We start from the raw sequence: 23,635 nt of genomic DNA, 5'->3' as shown, positions 1-23,635 counted from the left end.
CCTCTCCCTGAGTTGAAAGGAGCAGTAGAAACAATGTGTGAGGAACTGGCCACAACCTCCAGTGGGGAAGGCATTTTTAAACATATCATTTTATTTCTCATTGCCCTACTCTGATTTGATTGGTAATAATTCAAATTAATTTCCCTGAGACATCTGGTTTTCCCATGACTGTAATGGGTGACTTTATCTCAACTCATAAGCTATTTGTTATATTTTCTCTCCCTCTACAGTTGAGGAAGAGAATAATGGAGTGGCTTTGGTGGAGACCTGGCATCCAGTCAGGGTCAACCTACCACAGTGTAGGACCTGCAAACAGAAAAGACACTAATTTAACAAATTTATCACTTATAACACATTAGTTTAATGGTCACATACAGTTTTTGGCACTTTTTCTCTCAATATTAGTGATAAATTAACTTGATTGCTGTATTTTTGTACTCTAACCAGAAGCTGAATGTTTGCATTAAAGACATTCAGAAAGTACTCCTGGAAATAAAACCAAACAGCCCTGTTAGCAGTGGAATTAAAGCAGCTGTTTTTCTGCAGAGCTTTAGTGAAGATTTGGTGATGAAGGATAAAGTTGCAGGTTTTTGCTGTCCACTCCAATGCCAAAATAGACCCAAAGCAAAGGTAATGGATAATCCCAGGGACTCTGTCAGCTGCTGGAGCAGGTGACCTGCCTTTCCCCTAGTCCCACTTAGGGTTTCCCTCCTCCTCCCAGACCCTGAGGCCTGCAGAAACTGAATTATCTCAAAGACAACTACTCCTTTCTCTTTCACTTCAAATTAGCCAACGGCTTCAGAAGTAATTAGGTAAGGGAGTGACAGAGAGATAGAAAGGGTGATCAGAAGTCTGATCAGCCCAGGAAGATAGGTTGTAAAAAAATTATACATAACCTCCATGGATTTAATTGATTACTCCCACGAGGGAACTTCCTCATGTGTACAGGTCTGCAGAAATAGGTGTTATGGTTTTTCAAAAGCCATTACAAACACATAATATAAATCTAATCAAAGTGACTGTAGTGAGAACAGGACCTGATCAAATATGTAACACAACACTACTCCCTTTCCAGCTCCATTCTTCCTAATTACCATTTTTTAATACAGAGTTCAGTGTGTTCTCATCCTGGTGAAAAATTTTCGTTACAACTTAAACAAAATATGTTTATATTTTCTGTATGGATTTTGTGACAGATTTTCATCTTACTAGTAAAACTGGTGTGATTTTTTTCTCCCATGCTAAATGAGGCATCTAGTGTATAATTTTTCTTCAAGAAGCAAAGAAATTAATAGAGGTGAAAATTCAGTGTCATGAAGAATGGACTAATTTAAATTGCAAAGTACAAAAAAACCTCATTTATATTTTTCATTTTTAAATTCCCAATGCAATTAAAGTATATATTCAGATAAAGAGTCAGAGATAATATATTTGACATAGCTCTCCTCCTGTATTGTAGAATAATTTTTTTCATAATGCAACTAGTTCTGTAAATCGTTTAATATTAATAAAATTAAACATTAACTGACTTTAATTCGACTTTTACCATGTAGAGGTTCACAAAATAATGGATTTTTTTCAGCCAGTTTCTCTGTTTGCTTTAAAGAGATGGGCCACATTTTAAGAATGTATTTAAATTTCCCAGTAAAATCAAAATATTTGTGCATGTCAAAACAAAAGTATATCCTCACATCATGCAAGGGCAAAGTTGCAAAATACTATGGAAGAAATGCAAGTTCCCAGTACGTAAATCCTGAAAATTAAAATAATATTTGTATTTTACCAAAGGAAATTATAAAGCCTTTTATCCCAGATTTTTTTTTTTAAAAGCCCATAAGCTTTTAGTTGACAACAAGAGATTTTAAAGTATCATCTAAACTCCAAAGGCACACAAGGCAGACACCATTTCCAATGTTATCAGTGTTCTCCAGTACGGACAATGGCTTGTGCACGTAGGTATGGATCAGTGTAAAAGTTAATTCAGCCTAGGCATCATCTCACATGTCTAGGATGTGATGCAAAGACCCCTGTTAAATTTAACAGGCCTTGAAGCAATTCCTGTCCCACTGGGTCATTTGGGGTTCTTTTAAATTCCTAAATACTCAAGGTAAGATGGAAAGCACCATCTTCACAGCCTTTCATTTATGTGATACAGCGGGAAGAATAGCAAATTTCCGTGTAAGTTCTCTTTTCCTAACACACTGGATGATGACACTGGTCAGTCGAAATGTTTGTTAAAGCATGTCTTCATTTCTGGTGGTGCCCCTAAACACCCTTATGTTTTCCCAAATGTATAGTTATTCCCTTACAAGTCTGGCAGATAATAAACAAATACAGAGAATTGTTCCTTCAATTAAACCAGTGCTGGAAATAGGGACCGACGTAAACAGGAAGAGGGAATCGTGCCAGAAATTAATCTGTTTCCTAATTTCTCCATTAAGATGTAACTTCTATCTCAGCCAATTTTTATGTACTCTAATTAAAAAGATATTAGGAGAGCAAGGGCTCTGGTTCACAGCTCCACCTCTCCTCCTACCCCTGCCTCCCATCTTGCTGCCTTTGCTGGGACCACCAGCACCATCTGAGAGCCTACAGGACAAATTTGGGGGGTTTCTTTCATGCCTACAGGCTGGCTAATCACCATCCCTTTTGCACTCAAATGGATTTTGGAGGATCTCTTGGCTCTTCTTCCTGTAACACAAACATCTAAGAAGAGTTGCAAAGTTCAAAGCACACTCTTTATATATTTTGGTTACCATTAGCACCAAGAAAGGCAATGCAAGTGTATAAGTTATGGTTTAAAGCAAAATGCATTATTTTGGCTATGTGGGAATGCTTTTGTCTGGGAAACACCTTTCAGTATAGCTTCTACCTATTTATGCATTTGCATAAAAAGTAATTCCTATAACTACTTTTTGTTGTTGTTTATTTTTGCTTAAGAACTACACAGTAAAAGGATGTTTGAAAGGTGTCTTTCTGTCAAAGCCTAAATAAACCACAGGTAACAACTCTATAGTAACAATGTTTGGCATAGGAACACCAATAGATCTTTTTTCCATAAATAACTCTTTACTAAAAGTATGAACTCCACATGTGATAAACTCTAACCAAAGGCTTTTCTTTTTTTTAAATAAAACATTACTGTGTGTCTTAACAAAGGACTAAATCCATCCAAAACAAAAGGTTAATATGCTGTTCTGTGTCTCATCCAGAGAAGATCTTTTAAAAGCCAGAAATTACTTGCTGGAGCCACTGCATGCTAGAGCACTAACTCCTTTTGTAACTGAGATTGTGTTTTGATGGTGCCATAATATTTTTCAGCTGTGTTTCTATCTTTTCCTTTCAGGTTTTTTTTACAGCCTTCATTGAGATTTGAGCACTTGACTGAGGGTAATTTTTCTACACTGGTTTTACAGTTAAGGAAAAGAAAAGGGTGCTCTGAAATATCACCAGAAGCATGATTTTACTCTGTTTACTATATAGGGGATATGTAGGAAAACTAATTTAAGAAATGAAATTAGATACTTAAACACTTGTAAATAGTGCTCAGGCACCCCCAAGGATTTGGAATGGTCCTGCACTCCTTGTGCCCACCAAGTTTTCAAATTGATTAGAAATACTGGCACTTACCTGCAACGCCTACATTGCAAACCATAAGCCTTATCTGCAAGGACAAATAAGTGCCCTTGGAAGCACCTACCATTCATTGCCATGCACTAAATCCTGCATCTGGTTTGCTTTCCCTGAAGTAGTCCATGATGAGATTGAAAGGGAAACAATTTTTTTTCTAATAACAGCCATAAAGGAGGGAAAAAAGTGTCCAGTTGGAAATATTGTTAAAAACTTAGTTCAACATACTTTCCATAGGGGACAAGGAGGGTGGAGGGGGCAGAGGACCGAGGAACGACTTGCTTTAGATTAAAAAGTGTTTTGCATTTTTGCCTCCATGCATAGAGAGGGGTGGTAGAAACTGAGCCAAAACTGCAGTTAATGAATTTTGTCAATAAAAGACAGGTGATATATCTAATAGACACATCATTTTGTGAAAAGTGATTGACATCACTTCGGTATAGCTGAATACAGCTGACCACATAGACTGAGGACCAAGACTCCCTCATCTTGACCACAAGACCCCACTGAGGAGACAAAAAGCTTTACAGCAGTTGACTATGCTGTGGCAGGTAAGTAATTTACTTTCTTCCTGCTGTTGCGCCATCTACCTATTTCTGGTAGGATGCTTGGTGGAGGTATTTAATACAACTTCCAAGATCTCCTGTGTGTTGTATGTCAGAGTCCAGATTTGTTAAGACACTTAGCCAGCAGTGAGAGATTCACTCATTTAAAACTTAATATCACCATAGATGAATTTGAAAATGCTGCAAACAGATCCTTCTGGTGCCTAAGTAAAATACAGGTTTGCTCATAAATTAAACAGGTATAATGCACCCTGCTTTACTAAAAAAAAAACCCTATTCTCAGTCTTTTTCTTACCCCTTCTGCTATTAAACATGCCCTTCCTTTTGAGTCTCTTCAATTCAGAAACAACATGCAATCCTACCATGACCTGCATCATCTCTGGGGGTATATTTCATTTAGGGTTTATTTTTTTTTCCCCTTAGAGTAATAAAAGAAACTGCCAAATACCTCTGAAGATGTACTTACCTGATTCAGTAGCTGCAAAATTCAAATGATTGTCATGTGAAATGTCAGCCTGTGAACAGTTTTCCTAAACTAGAACAGTCAAGGATTGCTCTTCAAAGAGTCTTCCAGGGACTCTTCATCACATTTTTTGAAACTACATGCATGTAGAATACCACTGAGCTCGCACATAGACAGAGGCAAAAGAAAGAGTGCTGTTGGACAGAAAAATTCTCCACAAAAATTCTCAGTTGTCATCATCAAAAGATTTCATGCATTTCCTCAGACATTACACAACTGCCTAATTTGCAAAGAGGCTCAAAATACCTCTCTAGAAAATCTGCCAGTGCCGGAGGCTCTCACTGGCTACTACAGAGTGCAAAACTTGACACAGAAAGGATATGTCCTTGTGAAACTGGAAGAACGTAATGACCTACGACATACATGGCTGTTCAGTGAACTCTTACTCTTCACAGAATTCAAGTTATTTGGATGATTAATAACAAAGGAAAATGTAGAAGCAAACACACAGACAAAAGCCCCAACCATATCAACATTTCAGTGACAGAAATAACACTAGATAAGCTTTAGTGCACATTCTGGCTCTCTTTGATAATGCATAACAATTCAGAAGACTAAGCTGTGCAGGAAGATGCATACAGCAGCAGTGTGTTACGCATGCACATAATCTCACAGGTTCCCCTAGTTGGTGATTAGTGCCATAGTCAGACATCCCTGCATCTCACACATTAGTGTCTACCATGATGGCTGATTTGTGTGTCGTGATGACTCAGAATTAATTCACAGTTAGAAGCTGCAGGTTTCAGAAAATGTCTTGTGAAGGTGAGTGGTTGATGCATTTTGTGCTTTGCCCACGCATGGATTCGTGCAACTGCAGTGTCACAGTTGCCTGCTGCTCCCAGGACCTCCTTGCTATGATCTTATAATCACCACATCTTGATTCAGTAAGAATTCTTGGGCCGGCCACACAAAACAAAACCAACACTGACATCAGATGGATGCTTAGTAGGTTACAAAAAAAAAAAAGTAAAGAAATCATAAGCAACAAAAGATCACTTCAAATGAAGCTTGATTGGGTGTGTTCTTGAAAAGGTGCTCAAAATACCTGAACCACTTTGTTTGATCTTAAACACGGACCGGGGGCAGCTGCAACGAGCTCCGAGCTTTGGCACATTCCATTATATGAATGGTAGTGAATTTATAATGGAATGGTATGGATGGTTTTTATAATCAGAAAAACACACTGACCTTAACACTACACAGGTGGAGCAGCATAATGACCCGCCAATTGTAAGCGCATCAATTCCTGGGGAAAAGTTCAATGAGGTTAACTCAGCATGTATCCCATAACCAACATAAGCGACATTTAAAAATATTGTTTTTTCCACCAAAACCTGTCTGCTTTGACGACATTTTATTAATTGATTTGTTCCACTGTTCAGTACTGAGTACATCTTACCGTGTTAACAGTGTCCTACACTATGTTCCAGTACAGCTGCATGCTGTCCTACATTTCAGTGCTGAAATACATGTGTTTAAAAAAGTAAGAAGGGTGTTAAGTACAATAAACTTTTCAGGTTGTATAAGATTAAGCATAATATCCATTTAACTTAGGAAGACACTGAAAGAAGACACCATCAGTGGACCTTCAGCTTCACTGCAAAATCCTCACATTGAGTGAGCTTAGATGGGTGCCACCCAGCCAGCATTTCCTCTTCCTATCAATTTATTGATAGCTTGGATATTGAGGGGACCAGCCACAAATGAAGCAAATTTCAGTCTATCACCCTGGAGCTGACCAGGTATCCAACATAATTTGAATAGTCAAAGATCTGACTGCAAAAGACAGTGAACAAGATTCTGCTTCTCTATTCAGCCTCAACCAGTTTTAAAACATCCACATGATGCAAAACTACACAGAGATAAACAAGGAAACAAAGAGAAAGTTAAATCTGATTCAAGGAGACCTAATTAGCAAGGGCAGAAGGCTCTCCAAACATGCAATAAGAAAACTTTAAATTATAATTTAAAAAGTGAAAGACATCCACAACTCAAACACAACAGCAAGATTTATGATGTCTGTATTTCAGTTCATTCTCCCTCCTTTTTTGTGACCAGGGCACACTGACATTTTACAGCTTCTCCACAGCATTAGCAGGGAAAGCACCTCAGCAAGCACCTCAGTTCAACACCTGGAGACTGCTGACCCACCCTAACGTTCATCCCTACCATCAGTTTCTGCTGTGCACTCAATAACAGCTGAGAAGGCAAGGGAAAAAAAAAAGCCTTAAGACAACAGGATCAACACCACTACTAAAATGGCCAACTCAACACAAGCACAAAAACAAAGAAGAGAACACAAAAGAGTTGGGTAAGGTAGTGGATTTAGGAAGACGCTCTACTGTTCAGAAATGTTCAGCTGAAAAAAAAAAGTTTTATAAAACAAAACAATTTGATCATGCTCCTTGGATATTAAAAGGGTTTCAAACCATGTAATGGGCATGAAATTAAACAAAGTAAAAGTACACATTGCTTTGTTATCTCCCTCTGCCCTGCACAAGGCACTAAATCTCATGGACATAATCCGTTTTAGTCCCAAATTTACCAACTGCCTATAGTCTGGTGGCCCTCTGCTTTTATTGAAAAAGCGTATTTACACTGGAAATAAAGCAGAGTGATCCGAAAGTTGGGCAAGGAGCCACATTATTTTTAAAGGCAATCTCAGAGAAGTTAATCCACACGCACACTTTTTTCAGCTGTCTGTTAGGAGTGCACACAACAAAAACTCCTCCAAATAGCTGAACTGTAAATCCACTTCTCACAACCACAGTCGCCATGAATTTTCTACAGCATCACAGAACCCGGTTTCAAACTTAATAGCTTCTCACATCACAAAAAGTAATGTACTACGTTATACCATGTACAGTAGAGAGATTCTTTTATGTCTCTACTGTTAGTGATTTGGGATAAAAGTACAGTTTTCTTCCTAAGCCAGTTGTAACATAGTTTTCAGAGAGAGGAAGTTTCATACTTCACAGGCAATACGAAAAACCCACAGCCCCACTCCTACCTTGAAAAGCAGCCACACCACATCAGCAGATTATGCAGACCAGGCATGCTGCGCAACAACTATGGGGGGAGGAAGAGTTCCCAGCCTAGCACCTGGCCTGCCTCCTGCTGTGCTGAGCACGGCTGAAGCAGAAAACACAACTCCAAAATTTATTGCAATACATTTTTTCACTCCTCCTTCCTCGAAGCATCTCAGCATTACTGACTTCAAGTCACTTAGTTTGTGAATGGGAAGCAAAAATAAACTGATACACTATCTACCTAAACTGCCTAGCTCACACATCCTGCAGAACCTATACTGAGTCACAGAAAGCATTTTTTGCACAGAGATAAAATGTGTTGTGATGCCTTCACACGTTTAATTCAGAAAGAACAACGCTGCTCAGGGTTTATAGCAAGCCTGACAGAAGGCCCAGCTGCCATCATCCACACAGGAACACCCCATGGGGCAGCAAAGCTCCAGTGCCACACTGTGGCCAGGGCTCTGCCACCTGTGGGGGTATTCACTCCCTGCTCCACGACAGGTGGCATGTGGGCCTGTATACGTTCAAAATTTAATGCCAATAGATAGGAAAAGTGCTATCTTACACATGATTAGATTTACTCAGGGGTACATTTATGCTAAGTGACATGCTTCAAAAATGTAATTATAGTTGAAGTGCACTTCAGGTAAATTGGAGAGCCTGTGATCAGAAAGACTATCAGTGCTCTGATGAACAGTTTTCTGGATTTCTTTGTTGGCTGTCTCTGTCTCTTATGAACTCCTCTCTTTACATCTAGATTACATGTTTCCTGGCACTTTTGTTCTGGTTTCACATGGCACTCTACAGCATTTGTCCTCTTCTCAGTCCATGACTGGGTCTGCCAATTGCTATTGCAATAGATGTCTAAACAACATTTATTTTAATAAATGCATATGCAAACATATTATCTCAAGGGCCACAAAACCAACTAGCTTTATGTTTAAAACCTGTGTGATAAAGAAGTGAAAGGAACAGACTAAAGAATACAGGAGTTGTGCTGTTTGTGTCAAGTCTACTCACAGCTTGCATATATATTGATTTTCTGTCTGGGAACAACAGTTTGTCAACAAAATCAGCCCTGCACAGAGGATGAGTAGTTTCTTTCAAGACCTCTGTATGAGATTAGCATGATCCAGGAGAAAAGTGAAAAGTAGGAAGAAGAGTCCACTGAGGAGTGGAGATTTCCTAACCTAATTCTCCTTCTGAAAATGAAGCAAATTGAAGTTGATTCAATTGATGTTTACTACCTCCCTGATTTCTGTTTTTATCTACCTCACCTTGCCTAACACCTTCTCTTTCATCACCCATCATTTAACATTAAGGTTTCTTGTTTGCTACTCAGCCCTGACAAGCCCAGCTGTGCCTCAATCCCTCTCCCTTCAGCCTTCTTATCTATCTTCTTCATTTCTGCTATTATTCCTTCTTTCCCTTTTCTCCCTCCACTTTTCATTTCTTTCAGGTTTGTCCCTCTCCCTACAGAAGCCACTGCTAGACTCTGCAGTTCATGCTTGACCACCTCCCCATCTTGCCCCTTATGTAGTCTCCATGTACCTTCTGGTTTTTTTCTGCTTATCATACAACTACATTAATATCATCTTTATGTATGCCATGCCCTGCCTGAAGCAATCTTCAGACTCATATCCTGCTGGTGTCTGCTGTCTTGCTTCGAATCCCTTACTCAAGTACGCTTTGCAAAGAAAACCCCTATCACAATAAAGCTGGATTGCAAACAGCTAAATTCAATGCCTGTTTTGCATCTCTACATACATGTGCACACACCTACGTGTACATGATTACATTTCTGCTGTACCCTTCTCTCCTGCTGCAGCCCACACCTTCTGTACTGCTTGCTCTTCACCCATGAACTCTTCAGTGCCTTGGGGTAATTTGTACAATTAATTAGCCCAACAGATCTCCAGCCACGACGTGAAGTACAGGTTAGTAAAAGCTCAGTCTGTGCAAGAAAACCTATTCAATCCTGAAAAATTATTTAATTCAATGGTCAACACGGTTGTTTCTAGAGACAGCAAATACTTATGTTCAGTATGACACCACCTGCATAGGTGCTGATCTGGCATCTGAGAAGAGACATCTGCCCAAACTACTGAGCCACTTTAGACAGAGATGGAGCACCACAGACAGCCATGCTAACAGAACACAGAACATGCTTTTCTGTCCATAAAAAATTCTGCTAACAATAAAAGAAAAGCAGGTATGTTTGTCCTGCACATATGTTTTTCTGTTCCTCTGTTGCTTCCCTTCCTCGATCATCCCTGTCTGCATCAGTCCCAATATGATGTTAATTAACAGCTGCCTGCTGCACGGTTTAAGCTCTGTTTTGCATTGAAGGGATTGGAACAACATTGAAGAGATGAGAATTATTTTTTTTTAACCTTCACAGATTGATATTCGGAAGGTGTTTCAGTTTTTACAAAGATCAGAGAAAGATAGGTAGCACTGGTTATTTATGCTAGAAGTGTTTGTTCCTTCTATCTCAACAAATAAAAACATGTAAAAGAAACTCCTGCATTTTTCAGGTTTGGTAATTACAACTGCCAGCTGAAGCTACTATTTTAACACACCTCACTAGAGCAGGAAATATATAAAATCCCTTAAAATAAATGCACAATTTTGTGACTGCAAGATAAATACTAACAGATTCTCATGTGTAAATTAGCTAAATAACTCACAAACCAGCATACAAATTAGACACTTTCTTTTCCCTTCAGAAGACAAAAAGAAAAGTAATGCAATATCATTAGAAAAATAATTAATATGTTAATCGAGGATTTTAATTGCCCAGAGACAAACCTCAGTTGCATTGAAATGTAGCTTAAAATTAGAGTTACATCTGTTGTGGAAAGCACTCCAGTTTTTCAAGTAAAGGCACAAAATCTGTACATATTAATATAAAATGAAAACTCTGACTGTTTTACACCAAAGGCAAATTAAAAAGATAGCAACAGCTTCATGCCATTTTCAAGTGAGATCTTCCTTTTGTTAATCTGCAAATCTACCACATTGTTCTCAATTTGCAGCTCAGTCTTGGAAGTCATCAGATAGTAATGGTCTTCTCTATCTGCTTCAGCTGGTGAGGAGTATGGGGCTGTAGAACTATACCATGAGAGAGAGCTGCTTTTGCCTCATGGGTGCCATGAAATCCAGAATATGATGTGGACAAGGAAACCCACGTTTCTTGAACGATGTTTTTCTGCAATCTGAATTCAAAAGGCCTTACCATGAACTTCCGTATTTCCTACATTTGATGACAGCAAAGCGTGAAGGGTGGAGCCCGAGAGATGTGTTAAGGGGGCTTCCACCCATCAGCAGCCTGCTGGATTCCAGCTCCACATAGTCACGACCAAGAGATCTGGCCTCCGCTGGGCAGCTGAGCCGCAGATGGGGTGTGTGGGTGGGCTCCAAACATGAAGCTGGTGGTGTCAATCCAGTCCCTTTCAAAACTGATGCCTGCCTCCTGAGGAACAAAATATCCATGTCTGGCATTAACTGACTTTCCACTTGGGAAGCTTCATGGGAGAAAATGCCAAACTAGTCCAGACACTGAAAAAGCTACAAGAGAGCAAACAGTGGTGGTTGCATGCAATATCACTGCCTTCTGTGGGGATACACTTTACTCTGCCAGAGAGTGAATAAAGGCTGCTGATGAACCTTTTAATGAAGAGGAAGGTTGATGCTGGTGCTGCTGACATGGGTAAGGAGGTGGCAGGACAGGTGGGCATCTGACACTATAAGGCAACTCCCTCCCTTTAGAGGCCCTGCACACCTGAAAGATTGCTGCCAAGAAGGACTGAAGAGTTTGCTTTTTATATGTCCACCTGGAACCACATGAGACTGCCTACATCATGGCAAGCAAATAGCCTCTGTGGTATTTAGCTTATGGCGAGCACAAGGAACAGAACAGAATAGTTATGGCACGTTATTCTCAGAGTTCTGCGCAACAACCTATGACCCAAGTCTGAGGACTCCATCCCAGAGAGCTGCAGTGCAGGGCCCAGACACATCCAGGAGGCAGGGACAGAAACAGGCACACCTCCAGCATGGCTCAGGCCCCAGGCTAAGCTGGGACACGTTCCCTGGGCCCTTGGAAAGAGACTGTGTGAGCGAGAGTCCCAGAGAAGGCCAGTCCCAGATACTGAGGCTTGTGAGCACCCTCATGACTCAGAGAAGCAGATTTGCACTGCTCTTGTGCTCTCCTTTAGACACTGGCAGTTGGCCACTTTGAAGACCAAGTTTTGGGCCAGATGGACCTTCCCTCTGAGGAAATACTGCTGTTCTCAGGCTCAGGTATTTTAGTATGTTTTCTCAAGGAAAATGGTTTAGGCATTTATGAAAACGAGTACAAGGAGCAGAAACGAAGTCTATAGGGAAATTGACACATGCAAAAGATCTGAAACCATTTAGTTGAGGAGCACATCCTGCACCAGACTGAGGGCTTGATCTTCAAGCCTCACTGATGTCAGAGATAGAGGGTTTTGCCATCCAATGGAAATCCAGGGAAACTGGAACAACAGAGAAGACTTTCAAAACCCACACATCACATCTGCTTTTTGCAAATTCGTGCAGAGGGTCCCATTATCTCGAGATGATCCACAGCTCTCACCTCCCTCAGAAGGTCCATGCCTCCTTGCCACAAGGTGACACAGCCAATGCCTAGGCTAGGAGATGGTTATGAGTATTCAGTGCCTTCTGCTAGTGCAGGGCGGGGAAGAAATGTCATCAGAGATTTCCTCAGCATATACTGGTAGGGAAAGGAGGGGGTAGAAAGAAGAGAAAGAAGGGAAGAAATAGCTCATCTAGAAGGGATCTACAATGATCATCTAGTCCAACTGCCTGGCTACTTCAGGACTGACCAAAAATTTAAGCATTGTATTAAGGGCATTGTTCAAATGCCTCATAAAACAGTGGCAGGTTTGAAGCATTGACCACCTGTAATCTTCCTGCAAAGCCTGACTTCCAACCTGAGTTCCCTGTTCAGCCAAGTAATACTAACAACAAATAGCTGACATTATTATAAATGTTATATTATGAACAATACTATTTGGAGGTTGGACTAGATGATCTTTAGCAGTCCCTTCCAATCCAAACCATTCTGTGAATAAATGCTGACACATAATGATAAAATTTAGAATCTAGGTTCTGAACCAAGGGCCTTCACAAAGCAAGGAGACACAAGCATAGAACAAAACCCATCATTTCTGCCCCGACAAGGTGACATCTCACACATGCCCACTAAGACCTTGAGATGTACAGAGACTGAAGAGAAAATGAGATAGTATTCACTTCTGTAAATAGTAAAGTAAACTGTGGTCTCAGGACAGACTGTTTGTCAAATTTGACAAACTCTGTTTGTCAAATTTTCTGTAACACTGCAGAAAGTAGGAGTTTTAAAAAGAAGGAACAGGATGTTATAGTATTTCCTTTGCCTGGCAAGCAGGGAGGACAGCAAGGGAGAGCCTGTGAAGACTAACCAAAAAGGGGGAAAACATTCCAGAGATGTTGGCAATGAAGGCTGAATAACAGCAGGGCTGAATTCTTGGTGTGAAAGGAAAGATGGTTGGAAGGGTATCCACAGGTCATGAATTCCTCTGAAGATGAGCAGCTGTTTGATATATTTTGCAGAAGCAGAAACCTCCAAAGCAAAAAAAGTGGCATAAAGAGAAAGAAAATACAATTGGAGGAACATTCTCTGTAAGCAGAGGATGTTTCCAGCAGTATTATGGCTGGATAGAAAGTGAGACACGTCCATTCCTACACAGGATACTACAATAACTGAGGCTCTAGGAAAGGAACACTTGACAACAACAAGCTGCACATCTCCTGAAGCTCTTCCTGCAGAGCCCACCTCAACCAATTATGTCCTGCATAATTTCCTATCCTCAATGGAGGGATCAAGCTCCAAAAGAGTCAAAATTCTTCTTGTTTGACAAGCCTCTGGAACATTAGGCTTCTCTGCACCCTCTCCTTCCACCTCTGGATTTTGTCAGGCTATTCACCAACCAATTCATCCTCAACTGTATACATAACAGTGCAGCTACTGACAGTGCACCATGAAAACTACAGCAAGTTGGTACTATTGCACCAATAGGAAAGCTCTCAGGGTTCATATTTCTGTATCACTAACATTAGTTATCCATTTCTCATGTATGGTGTAATGATGCATATGCCTCTTTTTACCTAATATTTTGATTAGCCATGACATTTTCCAGGAGAAGTGGTCCACAGATATTTTTGATTACTTGTTTCACTTTTTTCCTTCTCTTATTAATAAATTTCATGCATCAGCACAGGCAGCAACAGTTCAACCACTGGGCTCAAAAGACTTCTGCAAGTTCTGGGACAGATGCAGGAACAGCAGCTGCCAAACTCATTCTTGGGCCACGCCACTGGGACTCAGCACTGGCCTGAGTAGAAAATATTGTGCGTGATGAGGTGGAGCTGTGTACACCACCATGTCTTCAGATGGAGTGATTTCTCATCGCTCCACTGGCTCAAATATACTATAATTAATAACTGGTTGAAGGGACTGGCTTCAAATCTTCAGTCTCTCCCTGACAATCGTGATTTTCCTAGCAGTGTGGATACTTGGCAGTATACTGACTTAAGCAGAAAAACAGTTTAACACAGTCCATCAGCCACTTGTGAAATGAACTTGGATCTGAACTGTGGTCCTAAAAGATCAGTGGAATACTAACATCTGCAGATGAGTTAATGCTTACCAAATGAAGTTTACCACTGAATGAGCTGTAAATGTCAAGCACAAGGAAACCAGAACATCTCCTAAAGAAACAGGCATAAGTGAATCGTCAGTATTTCTATCCCTTAGCCTGTCCCTATAACCCTGCACCTGCAAATGGAATTTCAGGGTCTACCTAGAACCATCATTTGGTTAGAGCAGACAGAGATGAGGGAATAGAGATGACTTGAACAAACAGCATATACGACAATCATGCAGTAAACTATTATAGTATTTTGTATTCAAGCAGGATCTATAGCGGGAAAAGGTACAAGACAGAAAACTTTATTTGGCATTGCCTAAATGCTATTACTCTCCTCTGAGTGTGACAAACTACTAAAGGCTTTGTCTGCAAAGCATCATGCTTCAGGTGTAACAAATTGCTGCTGGACCTCTCTGGAGCTGGCAATCTCCTCAACCTATCTGATGAATTGTGACACAGAAACATCCAACTATCTACTAGCAGCACCAGTAACATTTTTCTACAATTGTTCAGTACAATGATCAGTACCTCCCAACTACAGCTTATATTTAATAGGCACAAAAAGGGGGAGACTGGGGGAAACAAGCAGCATACCCAGCAATAACAAGTTTCTACTGTAAACGATAAATACCAGACCCTCTTGCTCCTGTTTGTAAACCACCACTGAAAATTTCAAGGCTATACTGTCTTCCTAACAGCTATGCAGGCAGCAGACGAGACTCAGTATCCTTATTATTTCAACAGAATTACCCTGCACCCCACTTCCATCCTCTTTTCACTACAGATGCTGTAAAACAACAAACTGGCACTATTTATGCCAAATTCATGCATACATTACCTTATCTAATAGTTTACTAAACACTGAAGCTACGGTAAAGAGATGATTGAGATGTGGGTCTGCTATATAAATGGATTTTGCATCTCTGTGCCAGATTGTGATACACTAGACTTTTATGTGCTTCCCCATAAACACACAGGCAAAGGTTAACACAACAGCATCTCAAGGAGTCATATTTAGATCAGGAAGACATTAAAGTTGTGTTTTTAACTCCTTTAGGAAAATAAATCCCAAATCAGAAGCATTATTTCTGCTAACTTGTTGGTTCCGGCTCACTTTGCACAAAACCTCTTGGAGAGCACCAGTAGCAAGTCTCAACAGACTTATTCTCTGAAACCCAAAAAGTAGATAACCAGTACTATCTCTGAAGTTACAAGCAAGCTAAGTGTCTAGACAAGCTGAAATTTTTAACACAGATGAAATGTAAAGCCATGATGATTACTGGATACTAGCAATCACTAATTATTTATTTATTATTATTTATTATTATTATCCAGCAGTCCATTTTCACAGCATTACAAGCTGGCTGTAAGGAACATATTTTTATACTCAGTAAAAGTGATACATAGGATAATGAATCAGGCAGCTAAAAGATGGCACTAGACTTAATAAAAGGTCACTGAAGAAGGTAAGTGCTATTTCTCAAGAAGACAGACTTCAGAACACATCAGATTATCTTCACAGAAACCTGCCCACAGGTACAACAGCCCAGTAAGTCCTACCCACACCACTAATGCCCCACTACTTGCGATGCACCATCTTCTAAATGGAAAGAGCTAGATAAAACATTTTAAAAAATGGGCCATTTAAGTAATTCCCATCCCAACAGGGTCAGATCAGCAAAGTTCCATCTTCTCTTGAAGTATCTCAGACAGTCTTCTAGATATGACTTGGATGAAAAACGGTTACTTGCAATTGATTGTGTTCTTTTATTTTTAACAATACCTAGGAAATAATAGGGTGAAATTCCTATACTGCTGAGGAGAATTATAATTTGCTATTTATAATAACGTCTTGCTTCTCTAAATAATTTTACCCTATAAAAAGGAGTAGTAGATTAAATTAAAAAAAAATCAAAGCAAGGTCTTTCATAAGTGTGACAACAGTTGATTTTCTTTTAAGAAATGAAATTAAGTGACTAAAATTTTATGAGAAAAACAGATATCAAAGATAAGAATAAGAGAACAACACTGTCTGGTGAAACTACCTTTCCAGATAAAAAGGTTAACGTTAGGAATAAAGGAAGATTAAGTTTTGAATTGGAAAGTAATTTTGTGTCCATGTTTTCAGTGTCCAGCGATCACCGTACTAAACAAACCTCCCTTGGTTCTCTGCCCAGTTTGTTCCTAAAAGGCATATGCACCGACACACACAACCTCTCCCTGCTCATGTCCCTGTTCTCCACACTTGGTGCTTAGAGGCTTAAAAGACTAATTTTCCTTTGCAGTACCTTCTCTCTCTGCTTGCCTTCAGCCTATGACTCAAATTATTCCATTTCAATTGCATGGACATGATTTCAAAAATACAAATTTTAAAGCCCTATTAGACATCCTACTCATTTACAGCATTGTTGTATTACCTTGAAAATGAGATTGCTCCCCTACACACACAAAAAACCCCAAACCAACAAACAAACAACCCCCCCCAAATGAAATAATCAACAATAAGCAGCAAACAAGCCATCACCTGATATCTGTCCTCTTTACACAGATTTGATTTTGTCTATAGTTCAAACAACATATTACTATTACAATATCTTTACTGGATGCTACAGGCATAATACTGTATGTTTGGTTTATTCATAATTGAAGAAAATGGATGAACAACCATCTTACTTAACCAATCCAATTAAAAACCCACCAGTATGCTCTTCTTTTGTATTATACTAGTGGCTAAGATGAAAGCATCGGTATTCCATCTGATGCCAAGATTTTACACCACAATCATCTGACCTTAAAGAATATTAATTAGTGTATGATAAAAGAATCAAGTCACAATTATCATTCTCTTGATATGATTCTCTTGATTCAAAACAAGGAGTTAACTCCCTCTCTCTTAATATAACTTATTATGCATGATCATTTTCTTGTAATGATTTATTCTTCTATTCTTTTAGTGCTCTTTAGCTGTCCTAAAAAAGATGATATGGTACAGTGTTTTTCTCTTCTGACATCAAAAACCTCTGAAACTGTACATGGTTGGATCCAAAGGCATGTTGGAACTGTCTTCCAATAACAGAAAGTGAAATTACACCAACGTCTTGTTTAGGTCAATCTGAGCCTAATCACTAGATTAAAACTAAGACTAGCTCCATCTCTAGAGACATCACTGCCTGACCACAAACAATGGGGCCAGACAGAGGGTTCTTGCAGGTTGTTCCTGTGGCCTGTGACAGGAGACCACACTGGGTGTGCTGTATATAGTCTCAGCCTGGTCTCACCACTTTGGAGCACAGAGTACATAACCCTCCAAGATCGATCTGTATCTGTTAACGGATGGGAAACATTAGTGGGAATACAGGATGGTAAATTTGAAAGAAAGCACTACACTGGGCCTTCTTAGGAGCCTAGCTCTCACAGCAGTCACTCTGTAGAGAGGGAGCATAGAGTGGGGAATGGGGGAGGAGATGAAAGACTGTTTAAATCCTTGTCCTCCAGACAGTCTGGGGCACCAAGCTGCAGAAGATGCTCGGCACGGAAGTGATGCAATACCCATTTTAAACCAAGAGACAGTTTTTTTGCCCCCTTCTCCCTCCAGCACTGCACTTCAAGCCTGGGCATTCGACTTGACAGAAGACATGAGGAAGGCTTCTTGAATGTCATGCAGCATGTCAAGATCCCATCCCCTGGAGCACTCAGTGGCTGGCAGCTATTATTACTCTTAAAGTGCATGCTATCATCTCAGGGGGTTTGAACTGAAGTGGCTGTCTCCTGGAAATAGCCCATCTCCTCATTTGCACAGCCACTGTTCAAGCAGCGTGGAGTGGAAGGAGCTCGAAAAAGAAGAGATGCTTGGGGCAGTCTTATCTACAGCCTCTTACACAGCCTAGCCTGTTTCTTAACATTACACACGCACCAAATTTGTGTCGATGACAGTTCCACCGGATGTACCAGCCCTTTATCTCCAAAGTGCATGTTTACCTGATGGTGTGTGATTGTTGCAGCTACACTGGTTTGCAGCCAGAAGAGACTCTGCAGAATGCAGCCTGCAGAGGTGGATATTTTTAATATATATAACATCATTATAAATAGACTTGAGAACTAAATCCTGGAACTAGCCCATGGTATTAATTCTAATTTAGTTTGGGCCCATTTCCAAATGGGTGACTACGTATGCAAACATTCATCTGAGTGTACAATTGGCTGTTATGAACACAAAATTATTTCTTGTGCTCGTGCATGCATAATTTACACACATTGATTTAGATCCCAGAGTAATTCACTAGCAGAATTCCAGTGATCAGATTTAACTTGAAGACTGCTGTAAAAAAAGCAGCAACAACAGTAGTATATTATTTAGCCACATAAAAAAGAATAAACTGTAAAGTAATTGCTTCTATAACTAAAAAAAGCCAACACACTCAGTATAAAGCTATCATTTTTCATCTGACTGCTGGTTTCTTTCATTCCCCAGATCCCCCAGTTAATTTCCCCCTTACAATTTAATTTCTACTAATACACTTCTTATATTGTGGCATATAAGCATGGTGTCATCCCTTAAAAAAGAATCAGCAGGATGTGATTACTGTTAAGTAGCATGTTTTCTATCAGGTGTATCTGAGTTTCATGCTTTACTGCACAAACACTAAAACGCCTTTTAGGCACCAATATTTGGTTTCTCAGTTTTGAAGCGAAATGCCAAACAAGCAAACCCAGCGAACCACAAGTGATCTCTGAATCATAACCTAAGGAAGACCTAACTTGAATTAAGGAGATCACAAAATGAGGGTTAGGCAAATTGTGATGATAAAAAAAAAAAAAGGGTGGAATTATTTCTCTCTAGGTAATTCTCATGATAAATTTGTTTCTTTTACAAATAAACTAGTAAATATTAAGCATATGCCAGATCCATATGCCTGGAATATTGCATTTTGTAACAGATCACATAGAAATCAAGTAAAATCACCATCAAGCATGCAATTAGCACAGAACTACCCTGGAAACAGGTCCTATGCAAACAAAGATGGTCTGATTTTTCCATACAGCTGCCACACTGATTTACCCTTTGTGTCACCTTCATTTTAAAGGAAAAAGGAGTACTGCTTAAGCTACAAGAGATATCTTACAAGGTCTGAGACTTGTTTTTTCAAAACTCACTTTGCAATAGCAAACACTCAGACTGATAAAAAGATGCTTGGAAAGTTAATAATTTTCTAAATAACATACTCAGAATGTTAACTTGTAAATTAGAATCCAAAGACTACTTTTGGATTTGTAGTCCAAAGACCATGTTCATTGAAGTCAATTTGTTCTTGACTTTAGCTCAGGTAGCAACAGGCCTTGTACGTGACAACAGGCATGTTTGGGAAATGTTTTTGAAAATAACCTCTCATGAAACAGGCTTTCCAGAGCCACTGATTCTGAATACAAGCAGCAAAATATAATTTGGAATTTCCCCTGCCCCTTTCACTGTCTGTTATTACTGTTCACTGTGATCAGAACACACTTAGAAGTGTGCTGACATCCTTTATATTTAATTAACAGAGCTGAAAACTACCTTACCAAAACGAAAGATGTAGTGATTTCAATTCAGCAAATTATGGCACATTCTTAACTACAGCAATAAAACTATAAAAGCTTATGAAAGCAATTATATGTGTGTTTGTAATCAAGCTGGTATGTAAAAACACAATCAATATTACTTCTTAGAGTTTATTACTTATAGGGATTTGGGAAAATCTGTGCTTGAAGAATCGTCCTGCATTTCAGCCTTTTTAAGGTTACAGAACCCAGCAGTAATTCACTCTGCAATTAGAAGAAGTATTTATATTACCCTGTTGCATGACTCTTGATTTATTTTTATAAATAAAAACACGTGTACGCATACGTGTATGCATGTATATATTTATCCTTATTTGTCAGCATAACTTATACATATCTCTACAGATTGGGGTTTTTAATTAAGAAGCAATGCATACCATGAGACAAGCTTAATAAAGTGAGATCGTATTTAAGGTAACTTAAAAGATCAGGCATTGTTCATTAAATGAATTGAAAGGATGCATTTTTTCATCTCCAAACACGTCTGAGCATTTCACCTTGCCTTGACTGATAGGTTACATCTGGCAGTCTCTCCAGTAAACATGGTGTTTTTCAGCCTAGTGGAAACGTGCTCTTTAGAGAGGCAACAAAGGAAAATGTCTGAGTTGTAAGTAAGACTATTGTTACCTATTTCAGAATGTTCAAGGGATTTTGGTGTGTGGGCATAAAGAGTTAGTAACTAAGATTTAATTGCAGCTTTTACAATACTTAGTATTCTTAAAACACCCAACCCTGGAGCTTGTATGAACAAGCAAAAATCTTTCCTTTTTGTATTATGAGTTTGAAGCTTTGGTTTTTCAGAGTATCTGGAAAAGGTCAACCCTAAAGGCCCAGAAGTCACAAGACAAATTTAAAAGAGGTTTTCCTTTCCAGAAACCTCATTTTTTCCCATAAAACAATTTCTTCGCTTCTGGTTCTTGACTCATTTTTAGGCACTTGGGATTGGCATTAAAGACTTAGAGATAAAAGAGACCAATATGCAAGTGAGGAGCTTGCAGAGAAAGAGATGGTCACACACTGCATGGCAGGATGCAAAACCACACACCAGCTCACGTGGAGCTGCCTTGGCTGCCCCCTTTCCAGCTCACAGCAAACAAAGAATGTGAGCACATCCAGAAGAAACTGAACGGGGAACACAGAAAACCTTAGGACACTCGTCATTCAAAGAAATGCCCTTTCCCTAACCAGTTCCAAAGGTTTCCAAAACATTCCTACAATGGAAATTTTTAATAAAATGATTACAGAGATCACACATCCAGTTCCTACAATTCTTTCTTCTGAACTACAGGAGGCGTTTAGTTTTACTGAAGTAAACTACCAGCCATTATATCAACTTTGTCACACCAATTTTACATCCACCTGTAGACATGAAATCAAAGCAGTTGCATCAGGTTAGTAGTGATGCCCTGAAGTTCCCTAATGAGACCCATCACATTTATACATGTTCCACTCTAGCAGAAAGTGAAGTGAGGACTACATTTTCCAAAGGCTACAGCTCCGTGTTTTTTCCTAATAACAGTTTTAATTATTCATTTATTTATTATGAAAAGCCATAAGCAGTGAAATTCTAAGAGATTCATTTAACATAGAGAGATCAAAAAGAGCCCTTTCGGCAAAAAGTATCCAAATTTCCTCATTATGCAACTACTGCATTTTCCCCACCAGTACTTGTAATTTTAAGAAATGTGTCCCTATACGAACCAGGCTTAAGAATGAAAAGTGTCTGGAGAAAACTGGAAAGGCTGCCCATCAGATTAATCAGACAGTGATGATCTTGGGCTCCTTAATTTCGAAAGCAGAATACTGTAGCAGTACCAGAAGCAATGGATAGGATCAAGACCCCATTGTAGAAGCAGTTACAAAAACACAGGGAAAGAGAAAACAGCTGCTCAAAAATGCTTAATTTAAAAAAAAAAAAGGAAAGAAAATGGAAATATTCATTATCCTTATTTTGTAATCAGTGAAGTATAGTTTTCCACTGCACACCATGTTAATCGGACATTCTACAAGCACTAAGAAAATAAAATAACTAAATTAAATTAAAAATAAAAGCATCCCTTGCCATTTAAGCATTGATCCACCGCCTTTGCTTTAAGGCCATCTTTCCTACCTTTCGAAATATTTCTAGGCTCTGAATTGAGAGTTCTGACTGGTGAAGATAGTAATAGAAAGCCTGTCAAATTCCAACATATATTCAAGAGATTACATGATAAAGTGTGACATAAATCCACAATTCTCCTTGAAAAAAAGTCATCTGGTCATGTAAGTCAAGGAAATTTTTGTGATCCTCTGAGTATTTTTATATTTGGAATCAAAGAAACTACAAAGTGTTTTCAAGACACTTACTCATCTGCTTTTGCAAAGGTCTTTATTTGTAAGTCCTAGAAGCCACTAATGATGAAAAATGGTTGTTACCCCAAAATCTCTTCTGATCTCTTAGCAGTCAATCCCCACTGACATATAGCTTTAATTATGCCATCACACAGTTATCACTTCACTTCTCATCTCCATTTGCTCTTGCTGCGCCAATAAACAAAGTGGATTCCAGCTCCAAATATTCCCTGTGAGAATCCACTCTGGCTAATCTGGCTAATCCCAACTAGCTAACTGTAGCCATGGCTGATCCTCATATGTTGTGCACTATTACGAACTCCAGCTAATTAAGATATTTTGAAAACTGACTCACCACTTGCAGATCCTAACTCAGATACAGAAATTTCCTAATTTTGTCACGGCAAAATCCACTAAGTCAACAGACTCCCCTTGAAATGTCACCTCCAAATGCCTTGACAGTCACCCATCATTTACCTAGGATTGGGGAAATAGCTTATTTTTTGATAAAATCTTTAATGGTAGCTTCTTCTTGATATTAAATGGATCTTACAAAACACATTTCATGGTCACAGTCCTTGGCCTACTTCCAAGGTAACGCAGACCAGCTAGAAATGGTTAACACCACACTGAGTCAGAGCCAACATGCCCTGCAATGAATTGTCTCCATTCACTCTGAAGAGCCACAGGGATACAGAGAAGCCCTATAAATAATGTATCCCCTCTACTAGCTTTTTTATGAATTGAGCACAAAGCTCATAGAAAAGACACATATGGAAAAGGCTTTCATAGGGACTCTTCAGGACTGAAGGCAGCCCTCTGATCATCAGCAGCTGGCAGAGCACCATCTCTCCTGTTATGCACCAACACAAAGGCACTCAACTTCTACAGGAAGCCTCCTCACTTTATGTACAGTATTGATCTGGGGCTGGATTTATTTAATTTCACACTGAATTTGCACTACTGCTTTTGTTTTTCTGTTTTGGGTGTCAGATCTTTTGTTGCTTCTCAAGCAGATCTGGAGAACGCACCTGAGGGTTGGCAGCTCTAGCCAAAAGTTCCCAGGCTCAAATGCTCACCTCTTAGGTTGACTAAATCAATCTCCACCTACGATGGCCTAAGAGCCACTATTTCTGAAGAGAAAGCATCCAACTGTCCCAGGATGAAACCAGGATTTCCACATCTGCTTCCTGAAATAGAGGCTACAAAGTTCTCAAA

General features: G+C 39.4%; 2 protein-coding genes across 12 annotated transcripts in view; one reads left to right on the top strand and one right to left on the bottom strand.

The window, feature by feature from the left end:
- EGFR (epidermal growth factor receptor) overlaps nucleotides 1–23,635 on the top strand; it is a 1,326,436-nt gene that overhangs the window by 651,169 nt on the left and 651,632 nt on the right. The gene's annotated exons all lie outside the window — the stretch shown is intronic.
- The window catches only part of HECW1 (HECT, C2 and WW domain containing E3 ubiquitin protein ligase 1), a 255,066-nt gene that overhangs the window by 185,416 nt on the left and 46,015 nt on the right, over nucleotides 1–23,635 (bottom strand). Inside the window, exon 2 of one of the 11 annotated variants that reach the window (XM_050330117.1) lies at nucleotides 5,908–5,965. The exons of the other annotated variants lie outside the window; for them this stretch is intronic. Within the exon in view, the coding sequence (XP_050186074.1) occupies nucleotides 5,908–5,934 (27 nt within the window). The 5' untranslated portion in view covers nucleotides 5,935–5,965. The remainder of the gene's footprint in view (nucleotides 1–5,907; nucleotides 5,966–23,635) is intronic. 11 annotated transcript variants of the gene reach the window in all.

The sequence above is a fragment of the Myiozetetes cayanensis genome, unplaced genomic scaffold (genome assembly GCF_022539395.1).
Source record: "Myiozetetes cayanensis isolate MyiCay16 unplaced genomic scaffold, myiCay2020 scf1, whole genome shotgun sequence".
Taxonomy (NCBI): Eukaryota; Metazoa; Chordata; class Aves; order Passeriformes; family Tyrannidae; genus Myiozetetes; species Myiozetetes cayanensis.
The sequence above is the reverse complement of the archived record's forward strand: the minus strand, read 5'-3'. Positions and strand labels throughout refer to the sequence as shown.